This window comes from Pelodiscus sinensis, chromosome 14 (genome assembly GCF_052426305.1).
Source record: "Pelodiscus sinensis isolate ZL-2025 chromosome 14, ASM5242630v1, whole genome shotgun sequence".
NCBI lineage: Eukaryota > Metazoa > Chordata > Testudines > Trionychidae > Pelodiscus > Pelodiscus sinensis.
The window spans coordinates 17616221-17642238 of record NC_143065.1 but is presented as its reverse complement, the minus strand read 5'-3'; the positions used below and the strand labels follow the sequence as shown (position 1 = coordinate 17642238).

Genomic DNA, 26018 nt, shown 5'->3' with positions numbered 1-26018 from the left:
ACATCCATGTATATAAAAATAGTCTGCTATTGTAGAGCAGGAAAATAATTCCCTGCTATGTTATTAAGGTATCCTTTAAAAGGGTCAAGAGAGGTAACAACTACTTCACTTGGAAAAGAAAAGGGGGGGAGGGTTAAAATAGGGTTCAAACAAAAGATCTTGAGCTGCTTTTGGTCACAAGGTATAAATCTAGTGTAACCTAAAGCAAACTTTGGTCCTTTATATAGGTCAAAGACATATTGACATTCTCAGTAAACAGCACATAATCAGTCAAGTAGATGTTACCAAAGTGTATTGAGATGCTTTTTATTATAATTGTGTTCCAAACAAAGCTAGAGTAAGCTTCATAAATTTAAAAAAAATATATGTACCAATGGAAAATTTCTGGCCAAACACTGCTGTAACCCCGCTTCTCAGGAATTCTTCTTAAATTGTTTAAATACGGCTGAGTGGTAATTGTAGACTGGAGCTGTAGTACTGTACTTCATTTTTATTTTTTATTGAAAGTTGCTATCTATCTATCTAAAACAATAATGAAAATATAGCAGCAAACTTAATTTAGGGCAGGAGAATGAGGAAGTGTGGGCTTTGCTTTGTATTCTGGGCTGTGTGAGTTTATGAACCAAAGTTCTGTCAAAGCACTGTCCTCTCTTTTCGGTTCTCTTTAAAATTGGGTAAATCAAAATGTCACTTAATCAAATCTGTTTTTGTTATACCATCTTGGTTACACCTATTGATTACATCAAATACCAGAATATGTCCCATTTATAGCTGATTCATCCACCTGTATGTAGTATGCCCTCTGACATGACTTGAAATTGAACAATCAGCAGATCACAGAGTAAAACCTTTGCATATGTGCATGGCAGAGGTTGGCATCTAGGCTTAGTGGTACACGACTGGCTGTTTTTTAACCTTCAAATTAAAAAAATAAAATTTAAAAATTTAACCAGTAGTGACCAAAATGTACATGATGCATGGATCCATAGGAGGACCATAGATGCAAACTTCCAGTCTGTTCACTTGGAAAGCTTTATTTTACTGTTTGTTTGTTTGTTTGTTATGGTAACTGTACACAAGTAAATGGGAAGAAGAATTCTAATGAGAGAAAGAGTTTTAATGTGATGTGCGTACTGAGATTTAAGATATGGGCCTTTGTTTTTGTTTAGAAATTAAATATCTCTTTATTATGTTTTTGGAGAAAACTTGCACAAAGCTAAAGGAAATATGGAGCTTATATCAGCCAACAAAATGCATATGTAATTGGAGGAAATCAACACTGATAAGTTTTTTGTATGGTTTGGAATGTATTTCTCTGCCAAAGAATTATGTTCATCTGGATTTAGCAGTAAATGAAATCTCATTTTCTGTAAAATCTGAACACAAGACATTTTAGCTCTTTAATAATAATAAATTCTGTTTATCTTAAAGACGATGATCTTGACAGAAGAAGCTAGGAAATGAGTAATTTAACTCCTTTTTATGTAATTAGTGTACCGAGGCATGGTTTTATTTTAACATTTGGTTAATTTTTGAGACAGGTTTATTTTAAAACTTCAGTTGGCTTATTTTCCTGCTTTCTCACTGTTCTTGGTTTCTGTTTTGCAGGGCTGTCCATTACATTTACTGTGATCTTTATTCAAGAAAATGTGTTAATAACAATAAGTAATCAAATATTATAATTGCTGTATGGCCTCTACAGTGGACTATTTTTTTAATTTGTGTAATATTTCCTTTTAACAAGGAACAAATACTCCTTCGACTCTTATTCAAACCTGTTAGGGTTTTTTTTCTGTTTAGTGATCTGTAATTATAATAGAAAAGGCACAATGTGAACTGATAAAAAGCCAGGAAACTGAGTTAAGGATGAAAACTAATCCTTAGCTCACTCTGTTGTTCCCAGGTACAACGGGAATCTCCAAAGAGTTGGGTAATCTTTGCTGAGTGTACCATGTCTGCTGCAATACCTCTTCACCAAAGGTAGTTTAAGGCCCTAGTCTGGCAAGTTGCTCTGTCCAGGCTAACCCCTATCCTGCACAGGTCTCCATTGGTGTTAGTACAGCACTGTAGAGACTATATCCAAATAGAATAACTCGTTAAATGGGGCCTAAGTGTGGAATTTTGACTTTTGAGCCCCCATCAGGTGTGTTTGTTGTTTAACAACTGCACTCAGCATGATTTAAAACTTTGGTTGTTGCCAAATTTAGCAGATCATGTATTTCAAAAACCATTTAGCCCAGATTTTTCTCAAGTCTGGAGCCTTCTTTAACCATAATAGAGTTTAACAGTGCATATGTACAATTGTCCAACTCAACTCTTTGACCTATTTATGTAGGTGAGGACTCATTCTCAGTTTCCCAGCTTTTGTGTATTATACCTCCTAATGGTCTGAATTTCGTATTTACAGTGAAGCACGTGAAACAAAACTATACTTTACAGAAGATGTGTTTATTTCCCTACATATCATTCTAAATCTTTCCTATTTAAGATAGTCTAATATGTTTTTTGTTTTACCTATTTTTCCTTAATTATATAATCAAAAATACTCTCTGGAAATCCACTTTTCTCCATGGCCCTTCAGAATTACTACAGCCCACCATTTACATTCAGAAATCATATTTGGTTAATCCAGTTTACAAGCACATGTTTTAAAATTTACCTTTAAGGAATTTGAGATTAAGTAGTCAGTGTTTACGTACATGTAATGAATGGTTACTCATGGTATGCCTGTATTTAGAAAAATTTTAAAATAAATATTATTCACTCCGTAAACCATAATAATTGGTCAATATCCTGTAAAAACTTTAAAGAGCATTTTTAAAACTCTCATTTACCCAGTAGTTCAAATTGTCTTTGGGAGCTTTTTGAGGTTTGCAGTGGAGTGAAATATGTGGTAGATTGTGTGCTTGAATTTTTTTTTTTAAATCCACCACTTATGGTAAATACCTAAACTACTTAAAATCTTAAAATATCAGTATTACATTTTAGGTTGATTGCTTTCCAAGTGCATTGGGGTTTTTTTTAACTGAAAGTGGTTTTCAGCTACAGTCATACAGCACAGTATTGGTCAATTGATTTCAATGCATAAAAATGGGAGGAAAAGATAAATTGAAATATCACTTAAGGTTTACTTAAAAGCAAACATGAAAAAGTTTGTTAAAGTTCAGAACAATTTTGTTTGTTTGTTTGTTTGTTTGAAAAAAAATAAATTCTGCAAATCCATTATACTAGAAATACTGGCCCCACCGTTATTACTGTTATAGAGACCTCTTTCATTAAAGTACATTAAGAGAATTGCCTCTGGATACACAGACAATCAGGATGTAGATTAAAATTGCATACTTGACATAATCAGTATTCCCTGCACTGTTGTTTAAATGGCTAGACTGAATGAGATCTACAGTTTGTTCATTCACCTTTACTCATGTCCAGGTTTTTTATCATGTGCCATTGTTTTATTCTTCTCACTGTAGAGCAACTGATTAAACTTAACATTTTTCTGTTACAAGAACTAAATTCATTGGTCAAACTACATGAAAACAAGTCCATCCATGAGTGCCATGGTATAAGTACAGCAATGTAAAAGGAGACTCCACAAGGCAAGATGCTATTTTTTGTGTCTGCCTTTTATTCTGAAGGGAAGGTTCACAGTTATTGAAATTTAAACAAGTATTGCATGAGGATCAACCCTCCTCACTCAAATAGCAGGCTGTCAGCTGTATGCTAATGAGCTGAACAATTAAAACGCCATCCTATCAGGCCTTAGTGAACAAGCGCTCTATTGAGACAAAGAACTGTTTGTACACCTGTTGTGCGTGTGGATAGTCCCATTTTGATGTGGTATAAAGATTAGAGTTTAAACTAGAGGGATATGGTGAGCAAGGGTTAAAAGGGACAACAGTGACTGTGAAAGTTAAATTTTCCAGGTATTATAAGAGAAAGATTTGTGAGAGGAATCAAGTTACAAAGAGAGAGTTCTGCTAACTTCATTATGCTGAAATAGTCCAGATTGTGTGCTTCAAATGATTCTCATTCTGCCATCATGTGATGTAACAGGAAGGGTGGTAATCGTTGGAGGGGTTTTTTGTTTGCTTGTTTATGTGTTTTATGCTTTATGATACATATGCAAATACAAGGAAATATTTCCACAGCAATGCAAATACTTTTGGTTTTCTTACAAAGATATTATTTTAAATGTGTTTCTGTAACTGGTGCAGTGCAAAAAGCATGCTAAAAAAGCTCTAGGGAGTCTTGGGAGGAGGACTGCAGAATCTGAACAAGGGATATGTATTTGAAATGTTTCTTGATAAAAATGGACCCAATGTTTGTTCCCTAAAAGAAGGAGAAACACACACACAGCCCAAAGAAAGCATTAAAAGTGCTGATGAGATGAAAAGGTGAAATCATTTGAGTTAGGATTAAGTTACAAAGTAAAGTTTAATGGTCTGCAAACTTTTCACATCTTCTTATGGGGGCCCAAGCCTTTTGTTAAACATGCGGACATAGAAGTCAGTGGAAATTTAAGGCTTTGGGCACTTTATAGGCGATTCTGACTCCCAGGATCAGTCTTTTAATTAGAATTCCAGTGTTTGGATGTGTGAAGGTGATTGTCTGGTTAACATGAAAGCCATGAGAGCGAGAAGCAGAATACAATTTATAAAATTAAACCATTATATTGGATCTGCTGGAGACTCTCTTTAAATTAAAGTTAATTCAGATTTACCAACCTGCACTGTTCATGATAATCTTGTGTTTTAATCAACTATGTACAACTGTCATCTCTCACAGGAAAATCTGTTAACTTGAATTCAATTGATTTTTCATAGATTCCAAGGCCAGAAGGAAATCGTGATCATCTTTTGTGGCTTCCTGTATAGCACAGGCCATAGAATTTCCCCCAAATAATTCCTCAAGCCGATCTTTTAGGAGAACAACCAATCTTGAATTTAAAATTTGTCTAATACGTTCAGTTTACAGCACATACTTGAGACCAAAATGAACAAATGTAATGATATACTGGTCACATTAGTAATAGGAAATACTTCCAAGTAAACATATTCTACAAAGCTCATTAGCTTCCGTTGTTTGCTTCAGTTTTGAGAGTGCATAACCAGGTACTGGTTATGTTAAATACAGCTTTTTTTTATTTTCAATCTATTTTCTAAATCTGTCAGAATTGATCTGCTGTTCTGTCATTTTTATATTATCCCTTGATTTTAAAGTTGCCAAGAATCTGGCAGCTGTTATGGTATGTTTGCACATTGCTTGAGGATTTTTTTGTAAACAGGTTTTGGAGCTAACTTGCCACTGAAGACATCTGAGGTCTGTAGATTGAATAAAAGCACCCTCATGTGTTAGGATTAAGCATAACTAGGGGAATGAAAAAAGAACAAAACCTCCAGGGCAAAACATAGCGAAGTCTTATATTAAAAACTTTTTTTTAAAGAATGAATTTCACATTCTGTTTTTGTGAGGAAGGTTATTTTATGTTGTAGGCTGAATTTTCAGAGCCTGGGGCTGCCAATGCTCCCACAGAAGTCAATCCAAAAATTCGCTCTGGCTACATACAGTGTGCACAGGATTGAGATGACTGTATATGTAGTAGAACTTTTCTCATAAAGAAACACTAGTACATATGAAAGACAATGCATGTTCTCCTAAAATATGCTGTTAATAGCACCAGGCTATTTTGCTTTGTGTGATGGATTACTGGACACAAAAAAATAGATACAAATAACAGACCAGAATGACCTGGTATTAGCTAACTTGCTTACTTTTATTTTTTAATTCCTTTCTTGTTCCTGTGTTCACTCACAAAAAACAGCATATATTAAACAAAGGATAAACTTGCATAAGGGTATTTATCTCTCTCTGGATAAAACTAAGACATGAAAGGTAAAAGCTGCATTAATTACTCAAGAGGGATTCAAAGCTCAGCAGTTTACTAGGATTGAAGGATTTATTGAAAAACAGTGGTTCTCATGTGTAACTCCAGGCAATAAACCTATTTAATTAAAGGCTTAATCTTCTAGTTGACATGTTTGCTACGGTTACAAAAACTGGCTACAGATGAGGCTTTTTATTGCAAGTATAAAATAATAACGGAATCCTTGGTCTTCCCTTTTAGATTTTTACTATTAATTGCATTATTTTGGTTAAGTTCTAAAACTAAATATTTCCCAAAGCTTTTGTGTAAAGAAATTAGAAGCTTTAATAAACAAGTTTTCTAGTCGATTTTAAACTCAGGTTGAATTTCTCATTACCTCCTCTTCATACATTTTTAAAAAATTAAGGCAAAAGCATTTAAATGAATAGCAGTGAAGAGTTTTGTAATGAATTTGCTTGCTAAATCTAAACATATATATCCTTCATTCATGTACGTAAGCGTTAAGTATCGTTCATCCAAGTTCATGCAAAACTTAAATTTAAGATTACTCGTCTTTAGGCACACAGCAGTTAGAAGTACAGTAAAACTCCAATAGTCCAGCATCCAATAGTCCGGCATCAAAATGGCAAGAGCCTAGTGAGTGAGCTTCGGCAAAAAATGAGTCACAAGGTAAAAGCGGCAGCAGCTGAACTGAGCAAAAAGGGTAAAAAAGGCTTAAAAAAACTAAAACATTACAGTATACTGTATACAGTATGTACAATAAAAAGGGTTAAGAACACTTTATATACAGTATATAATGTATACAGTATATATATAACCAGCTTATAGTACCTCCTGATAGTCCGGCATACTTGATAATCCGGCAACACCTAGGTCCCATAGGTTCCGGATTATTGGAAGTCTACTGTAGTTTTAGTTTTAGTCACCTTATTTTTAAGAAGGAGTAGAGGTTGAAAAGGTCCTAAGACGGACATTGAAGATAGACAGACACTGGTATTCTTTTATGTGATATCATACTGTAATATGACTGGTAGATAGTGCCATATTTGCTTGCAAAGAAGGAGAATGAGAGTACTTATTGACGTATGGTATTGTGAAAATAGAGGGAGGGGTTCCTTTTTAATTTTATTTCATAAAATAAGAGCAATCATTTAGCTGATTTTTTAAAAATCCCTCCTATATGAGGTGAAGACCATTAATTCAGTAGGACTTTATTTAAAGAACAAAATTTTATGATTGTTACAGTTCACAAGCTAAAGCAGATCCAGCAGAAATGAAATCTTATGCATCAGGGGAAAAAAATCATTGTTCCATGATATGACACTGAAAAATTTTCTAGGTTGTTGTATAATTATAGTCAGATTTTGGTCACTGCCTGGAACAGTTATCTAATCCAGTAGGATGTTAGTCCAGTGGCCTAGTCCAATAAATAGTCCCTTTCAGCTATATCTTTCTTTTGCTGACCCATAATTCAAGGCCCCAGTCCTGCACTTAAGCATGTATGAGTTGATGTATCAGTAGTCCTAATCTTGGATATACGAAGTGTGGCATTTTGGAACACTTTGTATGCTATGTAAAGGATTAGGCAACAGTTTACAAATATTTTACATAAAAGAACATCTTCTTTATGAGGTACGTGCATACTGATGTCTCATTTCCCAGCATTTTACAGTACAGATCTTGATTTTTTTTAAAGTGTTAATACTATCAACATAGTTACAGTTGTTGCTTTGTATTGCAGCAACATCTTGTGTTACACATCAATGCTGAGTGTGAATTTACAATGTGGACTATTTCTTTGGATTAAATTGGTGATGGAAACACTTTGCTTTTCTTTGCTGTAGGCTGGAACTCATCGGGAAGAAAGTGTCAGCCTCAACAGCAACCATTCAGTCCTGCCCAGTACAGTGTCTGCTCAGAGCACAGAACTAAATCATAAAACACAAGAAAATTACAGAGGTAACTGTACTGTATTCAATGATAAATTAGGCTTTTTAATAACCCAGGGACATGAATGCTATAGATCTAGGTAAATAAGCATAAATATATAAATAAGATGGATGATGCAGTATGTTTGTGATACCTGATCTAATTTCTATTGATTACCAATTTCACTAAGTTCTGGATTCTTACCAGAATTCAAGAATAATCATTTCATGCCATTCCCTGATCCAAATTCCATGTGAGACCTCACATCACAGCCACCGTTTTTCCAGATGAAGTGAACTGGCTACAATTCCTTTGCAGCAGTTGGTTGTCATTTGTATATCGGTCTGAGGAGTCTCACACATCTGACTATTATAAAACACAACTAGTCTGTATTTCAACACATAACCAATAAAGACAAAAATTCCATCTATACTATAAACAGTTACTTTGACATAATGTCGAAATAATGTCAAGCTGGAGGACTTCTTACTTCAACTCCTGTAAACCTCATTTTATGAGGAGTAAGGGAAGTCGGAGGAAGAGTGCTCTTTCTTGGACTTACGACAGCACCAAAAGCTAAAATAAGCTATTTTGACATAAGCTATGCAATTGATGTAGCTCAAGTTGCATAGCTTATTTCGGCTTTAGCCCTGCTATGTAGATGTGCCCTTAAAGTCGGGAGGCTTCCTAAAGTCTTAGCTTGGAAAGTAGACCATACAAAAGCAGGCAATTTATGCTAGGGATGTAAGTGACTAGTTGAATCACTAGTCACTACTCAACTAGTCGCTTCACCTCCTCCCTCCACTTGCTGCCTCTGTCTTTTAATCCGGTTCCCTGCAGCACCGTCTCTATGGAGGGGCAGGAAAGGCAGAGGCACAGTGGGGGACTGGATGTGAGCCAGGACAGCTGAGTCCTGGCTCGTGCCTGATCCCAGACACTGCGCCTGGCTGCTCTTCCTGTATTTAAAAAGCAGAGGTGCAGCATCTGGGACCGGGCGTGAGTCAGGACAGCTGAGTCCCAGCTCACTCCAGTCCCCCACTGAACCTCTGCCTTTTAAATGTAACGAGCCAGGCAGCTCCTCTAACCCCGCTGTGCCTCTGCAGTTTCCCCCCTTATCAACTAATCAAGTAATCGATGGAATTTCCATTGACGACTTGGTTAGCTGTGTGACGGGGTGCCGAGACCCCGCACCCGACACCCGGGACTCTGCGCCCTCGTAGAGGGGCAGCGGAGCGTATACTGGCGGCGCGCAGGTTGTTCTCGCGCCGCGGCTCAGCTGGAGGGATGCTGTGGCACAACTGAGTTAGCCTCAGCCCCGCCGGCGAGACAAGGCAGAATGATGCGCCGCGTCGGACGTCAGGGGGGCGGGACACGTAAACCCCTCCCGGGTTGGCGGGAACTTTAAAAGCCCGCCAGCCACCGGAGAGAGTGGTGGGGGAAAGTTGAGGAGAGGGCCCAGGCTCCCCGAGGAGTGGAGAGACCCGGACACACTCGTGGCAGTCTCCCCAGGGGGATCCGACGCTGTGAGTACAGACACCCTGAAGACGGGGTGGGGGAGGAAGGAAGTAGCCCAGGGCAGGGCGGTGAAGTAGCCCGTGGGCTGGTGCTTTTAGGGGCACACCCTGCCAGCCGGACAGAGACTAGAGCGCAGTCTCTGTCCTTAGGGCCATGGGCTGGGGCCCATGAGTGAGGGCGGGCCTGGGCCCTCCTTCCTTCCCCCAACCGAGGGAAAGGCGGATATAGTAGGATTCGACGCGAAGAGATAAATTAACTGGCTTGGAAAACGGTCGACTGCACCCAGGACCAGACCGAGGGAGGGGGCACGGTCACAAGCTGATTAAATGCAATTTAACATCCTTAATTCATGCACCAGCATGCCTGCACTGTTTGGGTTTTTCATTTCATACTGAATGTGCAGGATTTGTTTACTGAACTAACTATATCTGTATATATTGAGATCAACAGCATCATGTAGATACAGTCCTGGCCTCGTTTTTCTGACAGCTGTGCTTCCTAGATTGTAAATAGTTATACTGTTACTCATGCTGATACATAAATCTTGATCAATAACTGCTTACGTTCTTTTCCACTGTTTCGGCACTATCAGCTGTATCACTATTTCTCTTTCTACAGGAAGCTGCCTTAATACTAACCAAAGTGTTTGTATGCTGATATGTTTTCACCAAACCTCTAAATTGTATGCCAAATAATACTCTCAAAATGCAATCCAGTATTCTCTATCAGATGTCTTGTTTCCTGCAGAATAGAATGACATGTTTTTCACTAAATATTGAATAGTCTTCCCAAAGCCTCACACTTTGTGTATGGAAAATTAAACCTAGGTTTCATGTATAATAGTGGACTGAACTGATTTGTTCAGTACTGTAAATCATCTCTGTTTGTAATTAGAATGTGGATACTTTAAAGCTCTATGCACTAGCCTCTAACTTATATATACAAAACTCAAAGATTAAAGCATGAGAGCCAAACTGGATCAAGTCTGAATGAACATAAATCTAGTTGCTAATCCTTTGACTACAGGAATATAAAATTCATCAGCCATCCACAAATATCTCAACCATTCCTAAAGGCCAGAGTAAGTAAATGATCTTGCAACATGCTTTGAAGGTCAACAACTTTAGGCTATTTTGGAACAAGAGGATGGAGAGTGAATTCCAAGTCAAGGGTTTTTCTCAGAAAATGATATAGTAACAATTGCATCTCACCTTAAGAGTTAAAAAGAAACAGTAGTAAATTTGGTCAAGTTCAGTGATATAATGACAAACTTAAGAAGTATTTCCCTCTAACTTTACTAGTATACTACTTAGTTTTGTCTTTTAAATACTGGAATGTATTTATTACAAGGTTAATGGTTCTATTCTATGAAAGTGCTCATGTTCCCTGTTTAGTTGGGCAGATCAAAAGATTACAGTGTTACTACCAAATCTGCAGTCCTCTGGTAGTCTCATCTTTGGATTTCTACCTTGTCCTCAACAACTATTCAAGTACAGGTCGTCCCTGCTGTAAGTTGTCCTGGTTATATCTGTTCTGCACTGAAGTCGCTGTAGGAATTGCAGGTCAGCTGCGGGAAAAAATTCCTCACTTTAGGGCTACATCTAAACTATACCCCTCTGTTGGCAGAGGGATGTAAATGAAGCACTTCAAAAGTGCAAATGAAGTGGGGATTTAAATATTCCGTGCTTCATTTGCATAATTGCATCGTGAAACAAGCACCATTTTGAAACTGAAACCACAGTTTAAACGTGTTTTTTTTTTTTACAACGGGGCACCTTTTCGAAAGATCCTGGGCTCCTCAAAAAAAGGCATCCCGTTGTCGAAAAAACGCGTCTAAACTGCGGTTTCAGTTTCGAAATGGTGCTTGTTCGAAACAGCACCATGATGCAATTATGCAAATGAAGCACGGGATATTTAAATCCCTGCTTCGTTTACATCTCTCTGCCGACAGATGGGTGTAGTTTAGACACACCCTATGTTGTTTTGCTACAACTCCAAGTTTTTTTGGAATGTACCTTGGACTTACAGCGAGGACGACTTGTACAATAAGTCCCCTGAGCCATTCTCATTACCCACACTTCCACTGCTCATTTCTTCCCATTGTCCTCCTCACCCATTTCCTTCTCCACTTGCCTCCAGTCCTCTTCCACTGTCACTGCCTGCCTATTGCTGTTTCACCTTCCTTACCAGGGAACCTTACACTCTACCCAGGCCTCTCCAAGGCTTGCCTCCTAATCTACTTGCCCCACCGCCTTTTACTGTCTTAATAAACAACAAGGTGAAAACCTGCTTGTGAATTATAAAATATTTTCCAGCAAGAAAGGGGGCTGCTGTCTTGAATGTAATTTACACTGAGCTGTGTTTATTTGCAGCATTGTCAAGTGGCTTGCAGAGCCAATCTGTGGCTATCGGTGCAGCAGAAATTAAGTCAGAACTTAAGGAGAAGGATGAAAATATACATGAACCTCCCTCATCTGACGATATGAAATCAGATGATGAATCCTCCCAAAAGGATATCAAAGTTTCATCTAGAGGAAGAACGAGGTATGCTATTTGTATTCCATCAAAGGACTTTACTCTGCTTCTTTTGAAAGCGCAGGCTGTATTGCGTATTTTGTCCTTATCAATAGCAGAGGGCTTGTAAACCATGGATAACTTTAGATTTAGTCTCAAATCTTCCTTTTTGTCCTATATCAATGAGCTCCTGTTTTAAAATGTTGATTTAATGTGCATATATCAGTAGGCAGAACATATTATTTTTACACGTTGGCATTTTAATAACGTGCAGAGGAAACAGAACATTTAGAAGTTTTATAGTTTTTACACAGTTTTGAAGATGATCATAGTCTGATCAAAAGTGTGTGCAACTATATAGTTATCACAGTTTGAAGTGGAATGAGAAGTCCTTAGCCACAGAACTGCCACTGAACCTACCATAGATGAGAGAAGGAGGAAAGTGTTCCTGAAAACTGCATAAAGATGTGTTTAATAGGAAAGAACCGTATTTTTTCAAAAAATTTGAATTTATTAAGTTGAAAATTATTTGTGTGAATTTTTAATGCATTTGAGATCTTAGAAAGCTACAAGATCTATTACAGATGCCTTATGCATCCCTAAAAAGATGTTTGGGAAATTCTGAATTTGGGAAGTCCACCTTCCAATGAGAAGGCAGCAAAATGACATATGTATCATTGTTTTGTCAAGAGTACAGTGTATTCCTGTGTTATTCTAGCACGTGTTAGCTATGGATACTGCACATATGAATTTGACTTAATTCGACATGAACCAGCTATGTGAAAGTCATTGTGATGCATATTTTCAGGGAAATCTGATGGTGGCAAGAATGGCAGCAGCAATATATATATCAGTTTGTTTATATATATGCACCAATTCAAAATCGGTTCTCTCTTTCAGATGAGATCGTTTATATACTTTCCCTGTTAAATGGGTATATGAGCATACAATGAGTCAAACTGGAATTTTGATTTAACATGGATATTTTACCCATGTCATTTGCCAGACACACTTATGAGGCTTATACCTGATGTTAAAATAGATCCTGGCCTCCAAAATATCGAAAAAACTTTTTATTTTCCCTGTTTGTTTTATTTTTCAGCAGTACTAATGAAGATGAAGACTTAAACCCAGAACAGAAGATAGAAAGAGAGAAAGAGAGGAGAATGGCAAATAATGCTAGAGAACGCTTGCGTGTACGAGATATTAATGAGGCATTTAAAGAACTTGGCCGTATGTGTCAGCTTCACCTGAAGAGTGAAAAACCACAGACAAAACTGCTTATTCTTCACCAGGCTGTGGCAGTCATCCTCAGTCTAGAGCAACAAGTCAGAGGTTAGTAGGCTACTTAACACGGTGCTCTCACAGCTAGGGGGTTATTTTACTCATAAATAGCCCCCTTTACTGCAAACATCATGTTTTTCATTTGCATTTTTCTTCCAACACATGGAGCAACTAACCAGATGTAGTTTATTAGAAACATGTTTGCCTTCATGTGAAAATGTTAACATACTTTGGGAAAAGCAAGGAACTGTTCAAAATAAAATAGGTTTAGGATCCTTTGATCCTGTGTTTGCTCCTTTACAATTAGCTATTGCTTCATTATGCATCCAGAGTAGACTCATTAAAAAAAGATTGAGGAATGTCCTGATTTGATTTGCAACATATGTTCATTTAAGAGTATGGAAATTTTAGCGAAAAGAAAAGGTCTGTAATGTAAGGTTAGTCTTACACATTTCTATAAGAGACAAGTAAGATTCATTGGATACATGTAAGTTTAAATTACAGTATATATTACTATGAGTAATGCCGTAACTACTTACTACATACTTTACATAAGAAATTTTTTTTAAATGAATTCCATACATTATTTTCTATATGTCCTCTTTTCATCTGCTTAGCACAATTTATTGTTTTTCTGAAAAACAAACAAACAAACATGCACTACACTGGGAGGTGAAAAAGTGAGTTCTTTGTAAATTGATGTGACTTGAAGGAAAACAACTTGGCTTTCTTTTACTTCTGTCTTTACAATATACATTTTTCTTAATTCTTAATAACAGATACACATCTGTGGCATCCTTTAGATTCCCCTTGTAGAGGTCATGTTGAAAAATAAACAGTCCTTGATAACACTTCCATTTTTGTATCTTAATGGAGCTACTGTTCACCTTAATGTCTAAGCTTCTTTCAAATTTATGTCAAAGAAATGATAAAACAGACATTTGAAGCACCTGACTCCCCCGTAAAGAGGATACTTAAGAGAATTGGAGTAGTGTTCTCATGTTTTCTCTCTTTGGGCTGGCTGAACAACTGTCCTTTATTGTAGTTTTCATCTGATGCATTTCCAACATGAATGTAAATGTCTTGCAGGTGTGGATTATGTCAACATTCATGTTTGTGTACTGTATCATATCTCTAAATGACACCTAGTGTATTCTGCTGCTTACATTGGCAACTTACACCTCATTTCTACTTTCACCTTCAGTGGTATTTTGCATGGTATATCAAAACAATCACTGGAAGAGAGTGTGTTAGAAGTGACAATGTGAATGACACTGAGCATAAGTTCTTAGTGTCAAACAATTGACATGTTACTTTAAAGCCTATTTTTGTTGATACAGCTTTTAATGGAATTAAGTTACCTTCATAGATTGCTGTATGAACACCATTATTATGGAGAGTCAATAGAGCTCTATAATTGAGCCAGCTTTCAGTATGAAGTCCTACTTCAGCACCTTTGCATCTTTGGCTTGGAAAATTGTTTTTACTTGAAAATTGCTGTGTTTTCTATGAAGGCAATGGAGACTATTTCTGTAAAAAAAAATTTTTTTTAAGATTACAAGTCAATCAAAAGTAAAAATTCCACAGTTTTGAAACCATGAGTTTGGCCTACTATATTTTTGCTGCCCACCAACTAAATAATGGTTTGCCAACATCCCTCAAAACTTCCACTTAGGTTAGCCTTCTATAACTGATAGTCTAGCTATATTTGAAGAAAAAAAGGGTTGTAAGGCAAAGTTGTTAACAATTTTTGCTCTCAGGAATTTGGGGCCCAGTCCTGCTCATTGTTTGTATTAGGGATTTTTCCCAAAGATTTTAGCAGTAGTAGAATCTGGACCATGTGTTCATATTGCATTGCCTGCAATTGTCAGATTTTGACTTATAAACAAAAAAGTAAAAACTATGTAGCACTTTAAAGACTAACAAGATGGTTTAATAGGTGATTTAATAGGTGATCACCCATTAAATCATCTTGTTAGTCTTTAAAGTGCTACATAGTTTTTCCTTTTGTTTTAGCAAGATCATACTAACACAACTACTTCTCTCTTACTATTAAACAAAAAAGTGTCATTTTTGTAGCTATTAGTCAACAGAGTTATTCAGTTAGCACAAGTGGTAGAGCCGGTAAGTATGGAGCAAGGGTTCTAGTGCTGGGTTTGAAGCTCTGTGTGGCATATTATAAAATAGCTGTAATTTTTTCAGTTGTATCCATAGTCCTACCATTAAAAAAACTGACCTGTTTATTCCTACTCAGTATCCCAAAGAGAGAGAGGGTAACCCTTAAGTTACAGATTTTTGGTTATGATTAAATTCAGTAGTGGTCTGATCTTTAAAATTACTCCATTTTTATAAAGTGACTACATTTTTTGTCCTTTGTCCAATGGTATTGTAATATGCCACAAAATTTAAGACATATAGAGTTTTTAAAATTTTACTAGGCACTTGCCAACCCCCCTCTCACAGGGGTAGGCAACCCAGGCTCTCCCGGCCCACCCTTCCCTCCCCCCACCCAGCCACCAGGGAGGGCTGGGCTGCAGCCGCATCAGCCTGGGTCTCTTCTCCCTCTCTCCACCCACTGACCCCAGGCCCCTTCTCCCTCTGTCAGCCTCTGTCCCTCCTTCCTCCCCCCGTGCCAGCCCAGACCCCTTCTCCCTCACCTGCCACGCCAGCCTAGGCCCAACTGTCTCCTTCCTCTCCCTTACCCCGACAGCCCGGATCTCTTCTCCCCCCATCCCAGCAAGCCAGGGTCCCTTCTCCCCACCCCTCCAGCCCAGGCCCTTTCTCTCCCCGCTCAACCCTAACCCCTCCCGCTCCCAGGTGTAGCATGCGCCAGGCCGGGCTCTAACCACAGCAGCTGGGGAGATACGGGGTGCTTGCCCACCCCGTGTGGGGCGCAGCAAAGTGCAGGTAGTGCCATGTGCATGTGGCGCTCCAGGGCTCTGAAGCCTGCTGAAGTGGAGAAAGCAGCAGCATGAGGGGCCACTGTCCTGACCTCTCCCCCATGCACTCCCACCTGCGCTGCTCACTGTCCCAGCCCTGCCCATAGCCCAGCCCTGCCCACCGACCCGGAGCGGAAGGGAAGAAGCAGACAGGTTGGTGCAATGGCTCCCCACGGTGACTCGGAGGTGCTCTGGCAGCTGTAGTAAGTGCAGATGCTGGGGAGAGGGTGAATTTCTGTAGGGGAAGCCAGACTTCAGTTGGTCGGGCACCGCACTCTGGCTCCCCAAGAGCTTGGTGGCAGGGGAGCCCCTAAGAACCTGCTGCTGGCACATAAGCCCAGCTGAGACCCCCTGATCCTAGCATCTGTCCCCAGGCTGCTGTCCTGAGCACCATGCCCTTCCCCCCTCCACCCCAGAACTGTCATGGCTGCGATGTGGGGTCTTCCAGCTACTGTGCCCATGTTTCTTGGTGTTGAAAGCCCTATGTGGTGAGGGTGGAGGAAGGGGAGTAGGGGCTTTGTTTAAAATAACAATTCCAACTGGCGAGGGGAAGCAGCAAGGTCTTCCTCGAGCTGGGAGAGGGAGGAGGCAGGCAGGATGTAGAGTGACGTGATGACATCACTCTGTTGTCCCTCAGGAAAATATTTTTTTTAATATATAGAGAGATTTTAGCTCATGGAAGAGGTAGTTTTCGAGAACAGGAAAAGTAACATTTAATAAATTGCCATAATTGAAAACTAGAAGGCAGTTCTCTGCCTTTGAGGATTATTGAGGGGGAAAAAACCATGACAAGGGGGATATTTGTTCCAGGTTCAGACCAACATAGGCTGACATCCTAAAGAGAAAGGAAATATAATAAAGTTTACTCATTGCTCTAGATGACCCATTCAAACATTCTCTTGGTTTAGCAGAATTGTGCACAGGCCCATTTTCCAGACATAATAGCCAAGGAACAAAGTTTGACTTGCCAAAGTTACATGAGAAACTTGTGGGGAGCAAGGAATACATTACTGTCATCTAACAATGCTAAATGGCTTCTGAAAAGTGATCTACTATGGATAGCTTGAGGACTATGCAAGAAAGATGAGGAGCACCACCCCCGCCAGTTCTGCCTGCCTTTGCCCTAAACCAGGGTTTCCAAATCTATGGGTCGGGACCCAAATATGGGTCGCTATTGCATTTCAAAAGAATCGCCAAGTGTCTCCCCAGGTGGCTCTGCCCTTTCCCCTCCCCCCGTTTTTGAATTGCCTTGGGTCACCAAGTCTTCCTGAATTATCAAAATGTGTCCCCATCTGGAAAAGGTTGGGAGCTGCTGCCCTAAATGCCAGTGAGGGCCAACAAAAAGTCAGTCTAACATGATCATTGTCCAAGCAAGTTGAATGATGATGTCCTCACTGGCCTGACTTTGGCACAGGGGTAAAAGCTCCTCAGTCTGTGTATAAGGAAATCGAAAACCCTGACGTGCATTTTCTCACGGGTTTCCAGCTTAGCAAATTTCTGTGGTAACGAAGGGTCATGTTTTCAAAGATGTTCAGACTAGGGATGTAAGCAACTAGTTGACGAGTCAACTACCCAATAAGCAAATGCTTATCGGGTAGTCGAGTAGGAACACAATTAGTCGCTCCTCCCCTTGCTGCATCTATCAGAGAGAGGCAGCAAGGGGGCCAGCATGAACCCGTGCTGGGGGGAACCAGCATAACAGATAGTGCCCCCCCCCCTCTCCACATGAGGCAGGGGGCAGTGAGGAAATGGCGTGAGTGGGGATTGAAACAGTCCCTCTCCTGCTTGTCCTACTACTGCTCCTCTCCCTTTGGAATGTACAAGAGCTTCCTGCGGCTCTTGTACATTTCAAAGGAAGAGGTACAGTGGGGAACCCATGCCAGCGGGGACTGCTTTGCTCCCTGCTGGCATGGGTTCCCTCTGCCTCTCTCCCTTAGAAATATACAAGAGCCGTGGGTGCAGAGGGAACCACTGCGTCTCTCCCTTTGAAATATACAGGAGCCGTGAGTGGCTCTTGTACATTTGAAAGGGAGAGGCGCAGTGGGATAGTGAGCACCCCCCTTATCAACTAATTGAGAAGTTGATTGTAGTTCCATAGACTACACGATTAGCTGATTAATCGAAATTTAACATTCCTAGTTCAGACACCTAGAAATACAGATTTGTGCCCACTGGAATTGAATAAGCTGTATTAAAATGAATAAGCACTTTTGAAAATCCCACTTGGCACTTGTCTTAAATCTTCAGCAGCCTAAATATCCTCAAAAATCAGATCCTGCTGCTCAGTTACCATAGTAAACAGAAGTTGTGTATGGATAGATTTCTTCAGTACCTTGGCTTACTGCAAATATGCTAAATGCCCACTCTTAGTAGCAGTACATAGAATGTTAAGGGCTGTTTTCTCCCCTGTAACAGAGAGGAACCTAAACCCCAAAGCAGCCTGCCTTAAGAGAAGGGAAGAAGAAAAAGTTTCTGCCGTATCGGCAGAGCCACCAACACCACACCCAGGAAGCCACCCTGGGCTTAGTGAAACTACCAACCCTATGGGTCATATGTGAACACCAGCCAGGTACGTCTCTTTTTCATGTTCATCAATGTGGGGAGAGGGTCCCATCAATGCGCTGAGATGACTGTAACTTATTTTATTGATGGAAGTTTGAAAGTCAACAAAAACACAGTTAGTGAGATTATTCTGTGTAATTAGTGCTACCATTGGACATGAGCCCCTGCATTAAAGAGCACTAAGCACTTCCATACCTCTGAGCCACAAGTAAGAATATTCAGTTATGGGATGGTTATAAATGAAAAGACCGGGAATTTTAAGTAGCTTCTTTTTATTTGCAGCATTGTTGTCTATGGGTATAGTCTCCTAGGTCAGGTGGCCTTCATGATGTGGCCTCATAGGAACTGCTCATGACTAGGCTATAAATAAGCCAAAATAATAGACATTAATTGTGCATTCTCAACAGGAGGTATAAATATCTCACTTGTTTAATTATCAACACTTTTTTCCCAGTGCTGATTCACAAAGCAACGCAAATAGTCAGAAGAGACTTTTCATTTCAAATAGAAGAGGTTTGGCAGCTGGCTTGAGGCTAATCATTTAAATCAAACCACTAGTCTGACATGTAATACTTGACTGTCTGTCTTTGCAGTCCGCATTATACATCTTCAGGATTTTGTGTGGCTAAAATTTCAGTTTTTTTGTGACTCCATACATGAAAAAACAATTTTTGTATTGTCTCATGTAGTCAGGTGGTTACTATATCATTCATTTGAAAGTTCCAGTTGACAATTCTGTACTGGGTTATCAGTGTGTTTTTCAAAAAAGTGGTAAAAAAATGAAAACTGCTTTTGACCCTGCAAATTCCTATTAAAATTTCTTAAAGAAGTATTTTCCTGGCCACTTGGGCTCATCAAAGCAAAGATGCCCAAGGTCAGGCTCCAGTGCTTTATTTTCACTTGTATGTTACAAAGACAAGAGATTACATTTTTGACATACAGGCAGTCCCCGGGTTACGTACAAGATAGGGACTGTAGGTTTGTTCTTAATTTGAATCTGTATGTAAGTCGGAACTGGCGTCCAGATTCAGCCGCTGCTGAAACTGATCAGTTTCAACAGCGGCTGAATCTGGACGCCAGTTCTGACTTACATACAGATTCAACTTAAGAACCCCAGGCATCCCCAAGACAGCTGCTGCTGAAACTGATCAGCGGCTGATTCCAGGAAGCCCGGGGCAGGGGCTTCCTGTAGTCAGCCACTGGTCAGTTTCAGCAGCGGCTGACTTGGGGACGCCTGGGGCAGAGCAGCTGGGGTGCTGCTGGGTTGGTCCAGTAGCGCCGCCGCTCCTCAGCGCTACTGGACCAACCCAGCAGCACCCAAGCTGCTCTGCCCCAGGCGTCCTGATTCAGCCGCTGCTGAATCTGACCAGCAGTGGATGAATCAGGACGCCTGGGGCAGAACAGCTGGGGTGCTGCCGGGTTGGTCCAGTAGCGCCCAGAGCAGCGCTACGGGACCAACTGGCAGCGCCCCAGCTGCTGTACCACAGGTGTCCGGAGCAAAGCCACGGAGCACAGGGGCAGCAGGACAGCCCAGACGCGCCGTGGCTGTCCTGCTGCCCTCGGGCTCCGTGACTTTGCTCTGCTTTGCTCCCCGTCCCCCTGGTCTGCAGACCAGGAGGATGGGGGGGGGGGGGAGCAAAGCAGAGCCAAGCCGCGGAGGACGCGGCCAGCTGACAGCTGTCAGCTGACCGCGTGCTCCGCGGCTTGGCTCTGCTTTGCCCCCCCCCTTCCCCTGGTCTGCAGACCAGAGGGACGGGGCGGGGGGCGCAAAGCAGAGCGAAGCAGAGCCAAGCCTCGGAGCGCGTAGGCAGCGGACAGCCCTGTCCGCTGCCCACGTGTTCCGCCGCTTTGCTTCCTCTCCCTGGTCTGCTGGAGACCAGGGAGAGGAACGGCCCCGTTCGTAACTGCGGATCCGACATAAGTCGGATCCGCGTAACTTGGGGACTGCATGTATTATCCATGGATTTAGTATCATAGTTTCTATTCACTTTGGTCAAAGTCGTGTAGCAAATCCTCTTGCGGCATCGTGAAATTTATCCCAAAGTAACTGCTTACCCTCTGAGAGACCTTTCAAAACATCAAGGCGGCAGTAAAATCGTCTTAGTCAATATTTCTGGGGATATTTTTCCCATTGCCATAACAATCCCAGTCAGCATCATCGTCTGCAAACTAGATTGAAGAAATATTCTCAAAACATAAAAAGCCCAATTGAGTTCCTCTAATTTTTGTTTTCATTTTACACCCGGATAGGTCCTAACTATCAGGGTGCTTAAACACTTGAATAAGTTGCATAGGAGGTTGTGGAGTCTCCATCTTTGGAGATATTTAAGAACCAGTTAGACAGACATCTATCAGGGATAGTCTAGATGGTACTAGGTCCTGCCATGAAGGCAGACTGGACTCGATGACCTTTCGAGATCCCTTCCAGTTCTAGTGTTCTATGATTTGTAATTTGTCAACAGACATTCCTTGTCAAATCAACACAGTGGATTTTCAAGCCACCATAAGTATTGAATTTCTCTGCACACTTTTACAAAGAACTTGTAAAAGTACATAATGTCAGTAAAGCTTTAAATAATTACAATATTGGGTTAACAAAATCTGAACACCGATGGAAAAGTTTGTACTGACTAGTTACTAGAACGGCTTGCACCTTTAATGATGCCAATTAAAATATGAATAATCATTTGTATAACTTAGGAAAAGATAAGAAATGTCAATTCTATGATGAAAAGCGTTAAATAGGTAGTCTTGGCAATGACAAATTAAATTTGGGGGTTTTTTAAACATGCAAATTTAGCATTTCAAATCCGTATACCTCCCTCCTAAACAATATATTTAAAAAATCATGGTTTTCCAGACAGTGGGAAATTTTCACTGCTGTTCTGAAAAAAAGTAGGCTAACAACAGTTTGTCCCACATCCGTTTCTCTAAATGATTGTAGTTCTTTCCATCTTTGCTAGGTTGAGACATGTATTTTGAAAATTACACAAAACATTGACAGAGTGGTCATGTGCTTCTAAACCATTCTGCATTGTTAAGAATTGTTTCATTGCGTGTAGGGTTTGTTCTAAAGGTGAAGTTCTCCTTTGAGTTGAGGAAAAGAAAGCTAGTTTTAGTTTCTCTATATAACAATAATCAGTGATATCTTGTTGTTGACACCTCATGATTCTAATGACTTTATAGTTATCTAGATAAAACAGGTTTAGTGGTTTCAGTCCAGTTCTTGGTAGTCAGGTTTCCACATTGTAAGAATCACCATCCTGACTAGCATGTTGGCACTTGCAACTGTGCTGGAATGGGCATGGAGACTAAGCCATCTTGTCAACCTCATCAAAAGATGTTTTTCCCAGGCCATCTTCATGACGTAAGTGGAATATGATATTGTTTGCAGTGTTGCTGGATGTGCTTGAAGGACACAGAACTGCGGTAATTTGGTACATTTCATTTACACTAAATTCACTGAAAAAAGACTTGAAGAAGAGTGCTTTGTAAACACCATAGCTTCACCAAAAGAAGTTGGTTCAATAGATTTCACTTCACCAAGCTTGCCTCTCTAATATCCTGGGACCAAAACAGCTGCAACGACACTGCAAATATGATACAACTATATTCTATATAACGGAGTTGGTTTTCGTTAATTGTTTTACTAACATGATTTTTCTCCTATTTCCATAACAGAATTCCAGAATTATCAGTAGGATATATAGAAGGTGACCTTCCTTCACAAGGACACAGACAACTAACATTATATGAAGACACAAATCTGACAGGAGAAAACACTTGAAGCAAGAAACCCAAATGCAATCTTATGATCAAAGCTACTGGTCAACACCTGCATCAGAAGTGAAGATACAAAGATCTTCAGATAGAATTTCAGCCCATGAAATACTCTGAACATATCATTCTGTTGCAAGCAGTGTGTCGCTTCTGCACAATCAGAGACTGTTGTGATCTCTCCACTCATTGTGGAAGTTGCCTTGTGCCTAAACTGAATTGACAAATGCATTGTAACTACAAATTTTATTTATTGTTATGGAACTGTAAAGGTCTACATATAAAGGGAAAAGTTAACATGTTGAAAGCTGAAAGAATTTCAGCTGATGCCAGCATTTGTTAAAGCTGTTCACATTCAGAGAACAAAGCCGTGACAACCATTGACCCTTAGCATTCCCAGCATACCTATTAGTGTCTTAAAAAAGGAAGGGAAAAGTCTTTTGTTGTCCTTTCCACTCCTTTTGCCATATGACTAGTATTTCCATGCAATAGGAAAATATTCCTTGGCATAGCTTTTTTTTTTACGTTATGTTATGTTATGTTATGTTTTATGTTATGTTATGTTATGTTACATTTGTTTGTTTGGTCTCTGGTAATCTGAACAGTTATGGTCATCATCAGCTTCCATACTGAGCTCCATACGTCAAGCCATTAGAAGGAACAGTGAAGACTGCAGGACAGGAGCAGTACTGTGACCATAGCATTTCTTGGATTTAAAAGTGGTATTTTTTCCCTCAGACTTTCCTCAAATAAATCTTTTTATTTCTAATTATAAACCAAACCTTTTTAGGCTTCTAGGCTTCATAGTAAAGCTTGTAACGTGAAGTGTAAATTGGGTGGGGAGAATTTACTTTGTTAGAATTGCTTTGTTTTCTAAGCAGTAAGTACTACATATAGTACATGTAAAGTGTTAGCTGTATGTAAGCACAAAATACATTAAAATACAAAGGAGACTTTTCAGGCTGTAATTATGGTGAACAGTAAATCCTAAATTCACCATGGCAGGTAGTGTTCTGAACTAAACACAGCTGTGGTGGGCTAATTATATAATGGGATATAAGAGCAATGGTCACCAATTTTTTTCCTTATTGTACACATTAATTATCTTGTCATTTTTGTATGGCTTGTCAGTGGAGAAGAATTCAGTGTGATTCAGTCAACTGCAAACACACTGCCCCTCCCAAGCCATATTAGCATTAAACCATTAAATGTTGTTCCACCAGTACAGTGTCCATAAGTATTCCTTTGTCAGTAATGTGTTGATTGTTAAAATCCCTCTGAACTTCCATGGAAACAGTCTTCCACTGCAATGACCGGGGGGGGGGGGACTATCAAGCCAAGGTTGTCTTAGCTATTGTTTGAGTATTGCCTCTTTCACTGATGGCAATCAACTCACACACAAAAAAAGGAACAAAATAATTAATAATTTTAAATAATTTCAGTTAATTTGAAAGAACAAAAAAAGGACTGTTAAAACAGACTAATGAATTTAAAATCATGTTTTGGATGGTTCCTAACAAACCAGTTGTTTGTGAAATTAGTGACTTCATTCTATTACTTTAAATTGATTATATCATCAGATACTATCTGACTATATCTGTGGCCTTGTTCTTCATTTCAGTGTTTATCAGCTAAACAAATTTGTCGCTTATGACGTGTGAAAGTGATCACGTGCCACTGCCGGGCCTTTTTCCTTCTCAGCTTGTTGTCTTTTTGGCTATATTAGACTTTGCAGTATGCCCAGAAGCTTTCCTTCATAAAATAGAAAGAAAAAAACATTTGGCTTATTTTTCACTGTAGCTAGTCTTTTATACAATAATCTTGTAAGAAAATTTCTTGAATTCTAAATATTACTCTTTCTAGATTTTTGAAATCGAAAAAGTTTTCAGTAAAAAGTTTCTTACTTTATTTTACTATATTAGGTAGTAAAAATGTAGGGTTATTTACCATAACATGTTCATTAATATCAGAAATTTACAATAGCATTGTAAGACCATAGTAGGGTTCTAGCATACCGTGTAGTACCTATGGAGTATTGTAAGAGCTAATTGTCCGAGATGAATTGCTTCTCATCTTGTTCTCCAGTTTCCATTGTTGGTTTATTGCAGATTTGTACCCTGTGTCAAATTTCAAGGTATTGCTGATAAAACGTTTTCAACCAGCAGCAAGAAGTTCAAAAAATTTTCTGTCAATGTAACAGAAAACACGATGTATATAACATTTATGTAGCAATAAATGTGCCATCTTTTTTAACATGGTAAATCAGTGAGTTTTTAAAATTTCTCTTTCATCAGAGATTGTGTTGCTTGGAAACCCTGTGGCACAAAAGCATCCTTATTTATAACAGTAAAAATCAAACCAATTTTCAAAGCACATCGCTTAAATTGCAGGCACAAAATAGGTCTGTGCTGCTCCCATTGAGATCAGTGGCAACCCCCACCCTCTATTAATTTCAATGGAACCAACAGCCAAGCAGGACTTGCACCCCAAAAAAAGTGTGTGTGTATGTGCATGCAAACAGCAATATAGTTGCTGCAGTTGCTGCTGCGTTGTATATAGTTTGCACCTGCACTCATGCCTTCTGTTTAAAAATTCAGTGGGAAATATTTCATCTTATGTTATCAGGCTCCAAGCCCTCTCTGCGCATTGAAAAGGTTCATGGGTACCTGAGATGCTTTCAGATTGACTGGCTCATCTATGCAAGTTTTATGAAAGAGACTTGCATCGGCGAGCCTTATCCCCACTATTACAAATGAAAAAGGAATTGGGTAACAGATACATACACAAATCATCACAATCAGCCAGTGGGGAGATCTATTTACAGTTTGTCCTCTGCAGTTTGTTTAAAGCCACATATTTTAAATGGTACCACAATTAATTTTTAGTCTGCTAACACCTTAAATAATCCCTTTTACATTTTATTTGTTTTGTGGTCTAGAATAAGCATAATAGTTTCACCAGAAAATGTAGAAGACGAAGAAAAAAAAGAGATTAAAAAAAACCAGGGAATTGGTGGGCTATTCTACATGCTTTTTCAGTTCAGTGTCAGTGTGTTCATTCCCAGTCTTTAGAGCTACTATTAACAATGTAGCTTTCAACTCATCCTGTATCTTTCACTATATAATGGTAGAAGTGACAAGGAGTCCTGTAGCAACTTACAGACTAACAGATGTATTGGAGCATAAGCTTTCATGGACAAAGACCCACTTCGTCAGATGCATGTCAAACTATATAATGGTAGAGTATCTTGAAAATAATTGTATTAACCAAGGCCTACTCTATACCAGAATAGCTTTGCTATTGCAGCAAACCCTCCTAGCATAAAGGCAGTTATGCTTTTTGTCAATATAACTCAGGGGTGGGGAACATTTTTGGGTTGGGAGCCATTGACCCACAGAAAAATCAGTTGGGAGCTGCACAAAAGTGGAAAGCAAAAAAAAACCCCTCATTGATGACTGAGAAGGAGAAAGACATTCCCCACATGCATAGGGGAGTCCAGGCTAATAAATTCTGTGAGTGGGATAGGGCCATAAATGAAGGGTTCAATGTGTGGGAGGGAGAGCTGCCAGGCTTGGGTGTGGGGTCTGAGCAAGAGGGAGAGCACAGAAACA

General features: G+C 39.6%; 1 protein-coding gene across 6 annotated transcripts in view; it reads left to right on the top strand.

Moving 5' to 3' along the window:
- The window catches only part of TCF12 (transcription factor 12), a 350149-nt gene extending 325489 nt beyond the window's left edge, over positions 1 to 24660 (top strand). For all 6 annotated transcript variants that reach the window (XM_075897314.2, XM_089782003.1, XM_089782004.1 and 3 more), the window contains 5 exons: positions 7732 to 7846; positions 11704 to 11875; positions 12948 to 13180; positions 18484 to 18637; positions 22312 to 24660. In XM_075897314.2, the coding sequence (XP_075753429.1) occupies positions 7732 to 7846; positions 11704 to 11875; positions 12948 to 13180; positions 18484 to 18626 (663 nt within the window). In that variant the 3' untranslated portion in view covers positions 18627 to 18637; positions 22312 to 24660. The remainder of the gene's footprint in view (positions 1 to 7731; positions 7847 to 11703; positions 11876 to 12947; positions 13181 to 18483; positions 18638 to 22311) is intronic.
- The last annotated feature ends 1358 nt before the right edge of the window (positions 24661 to 26018 follow it).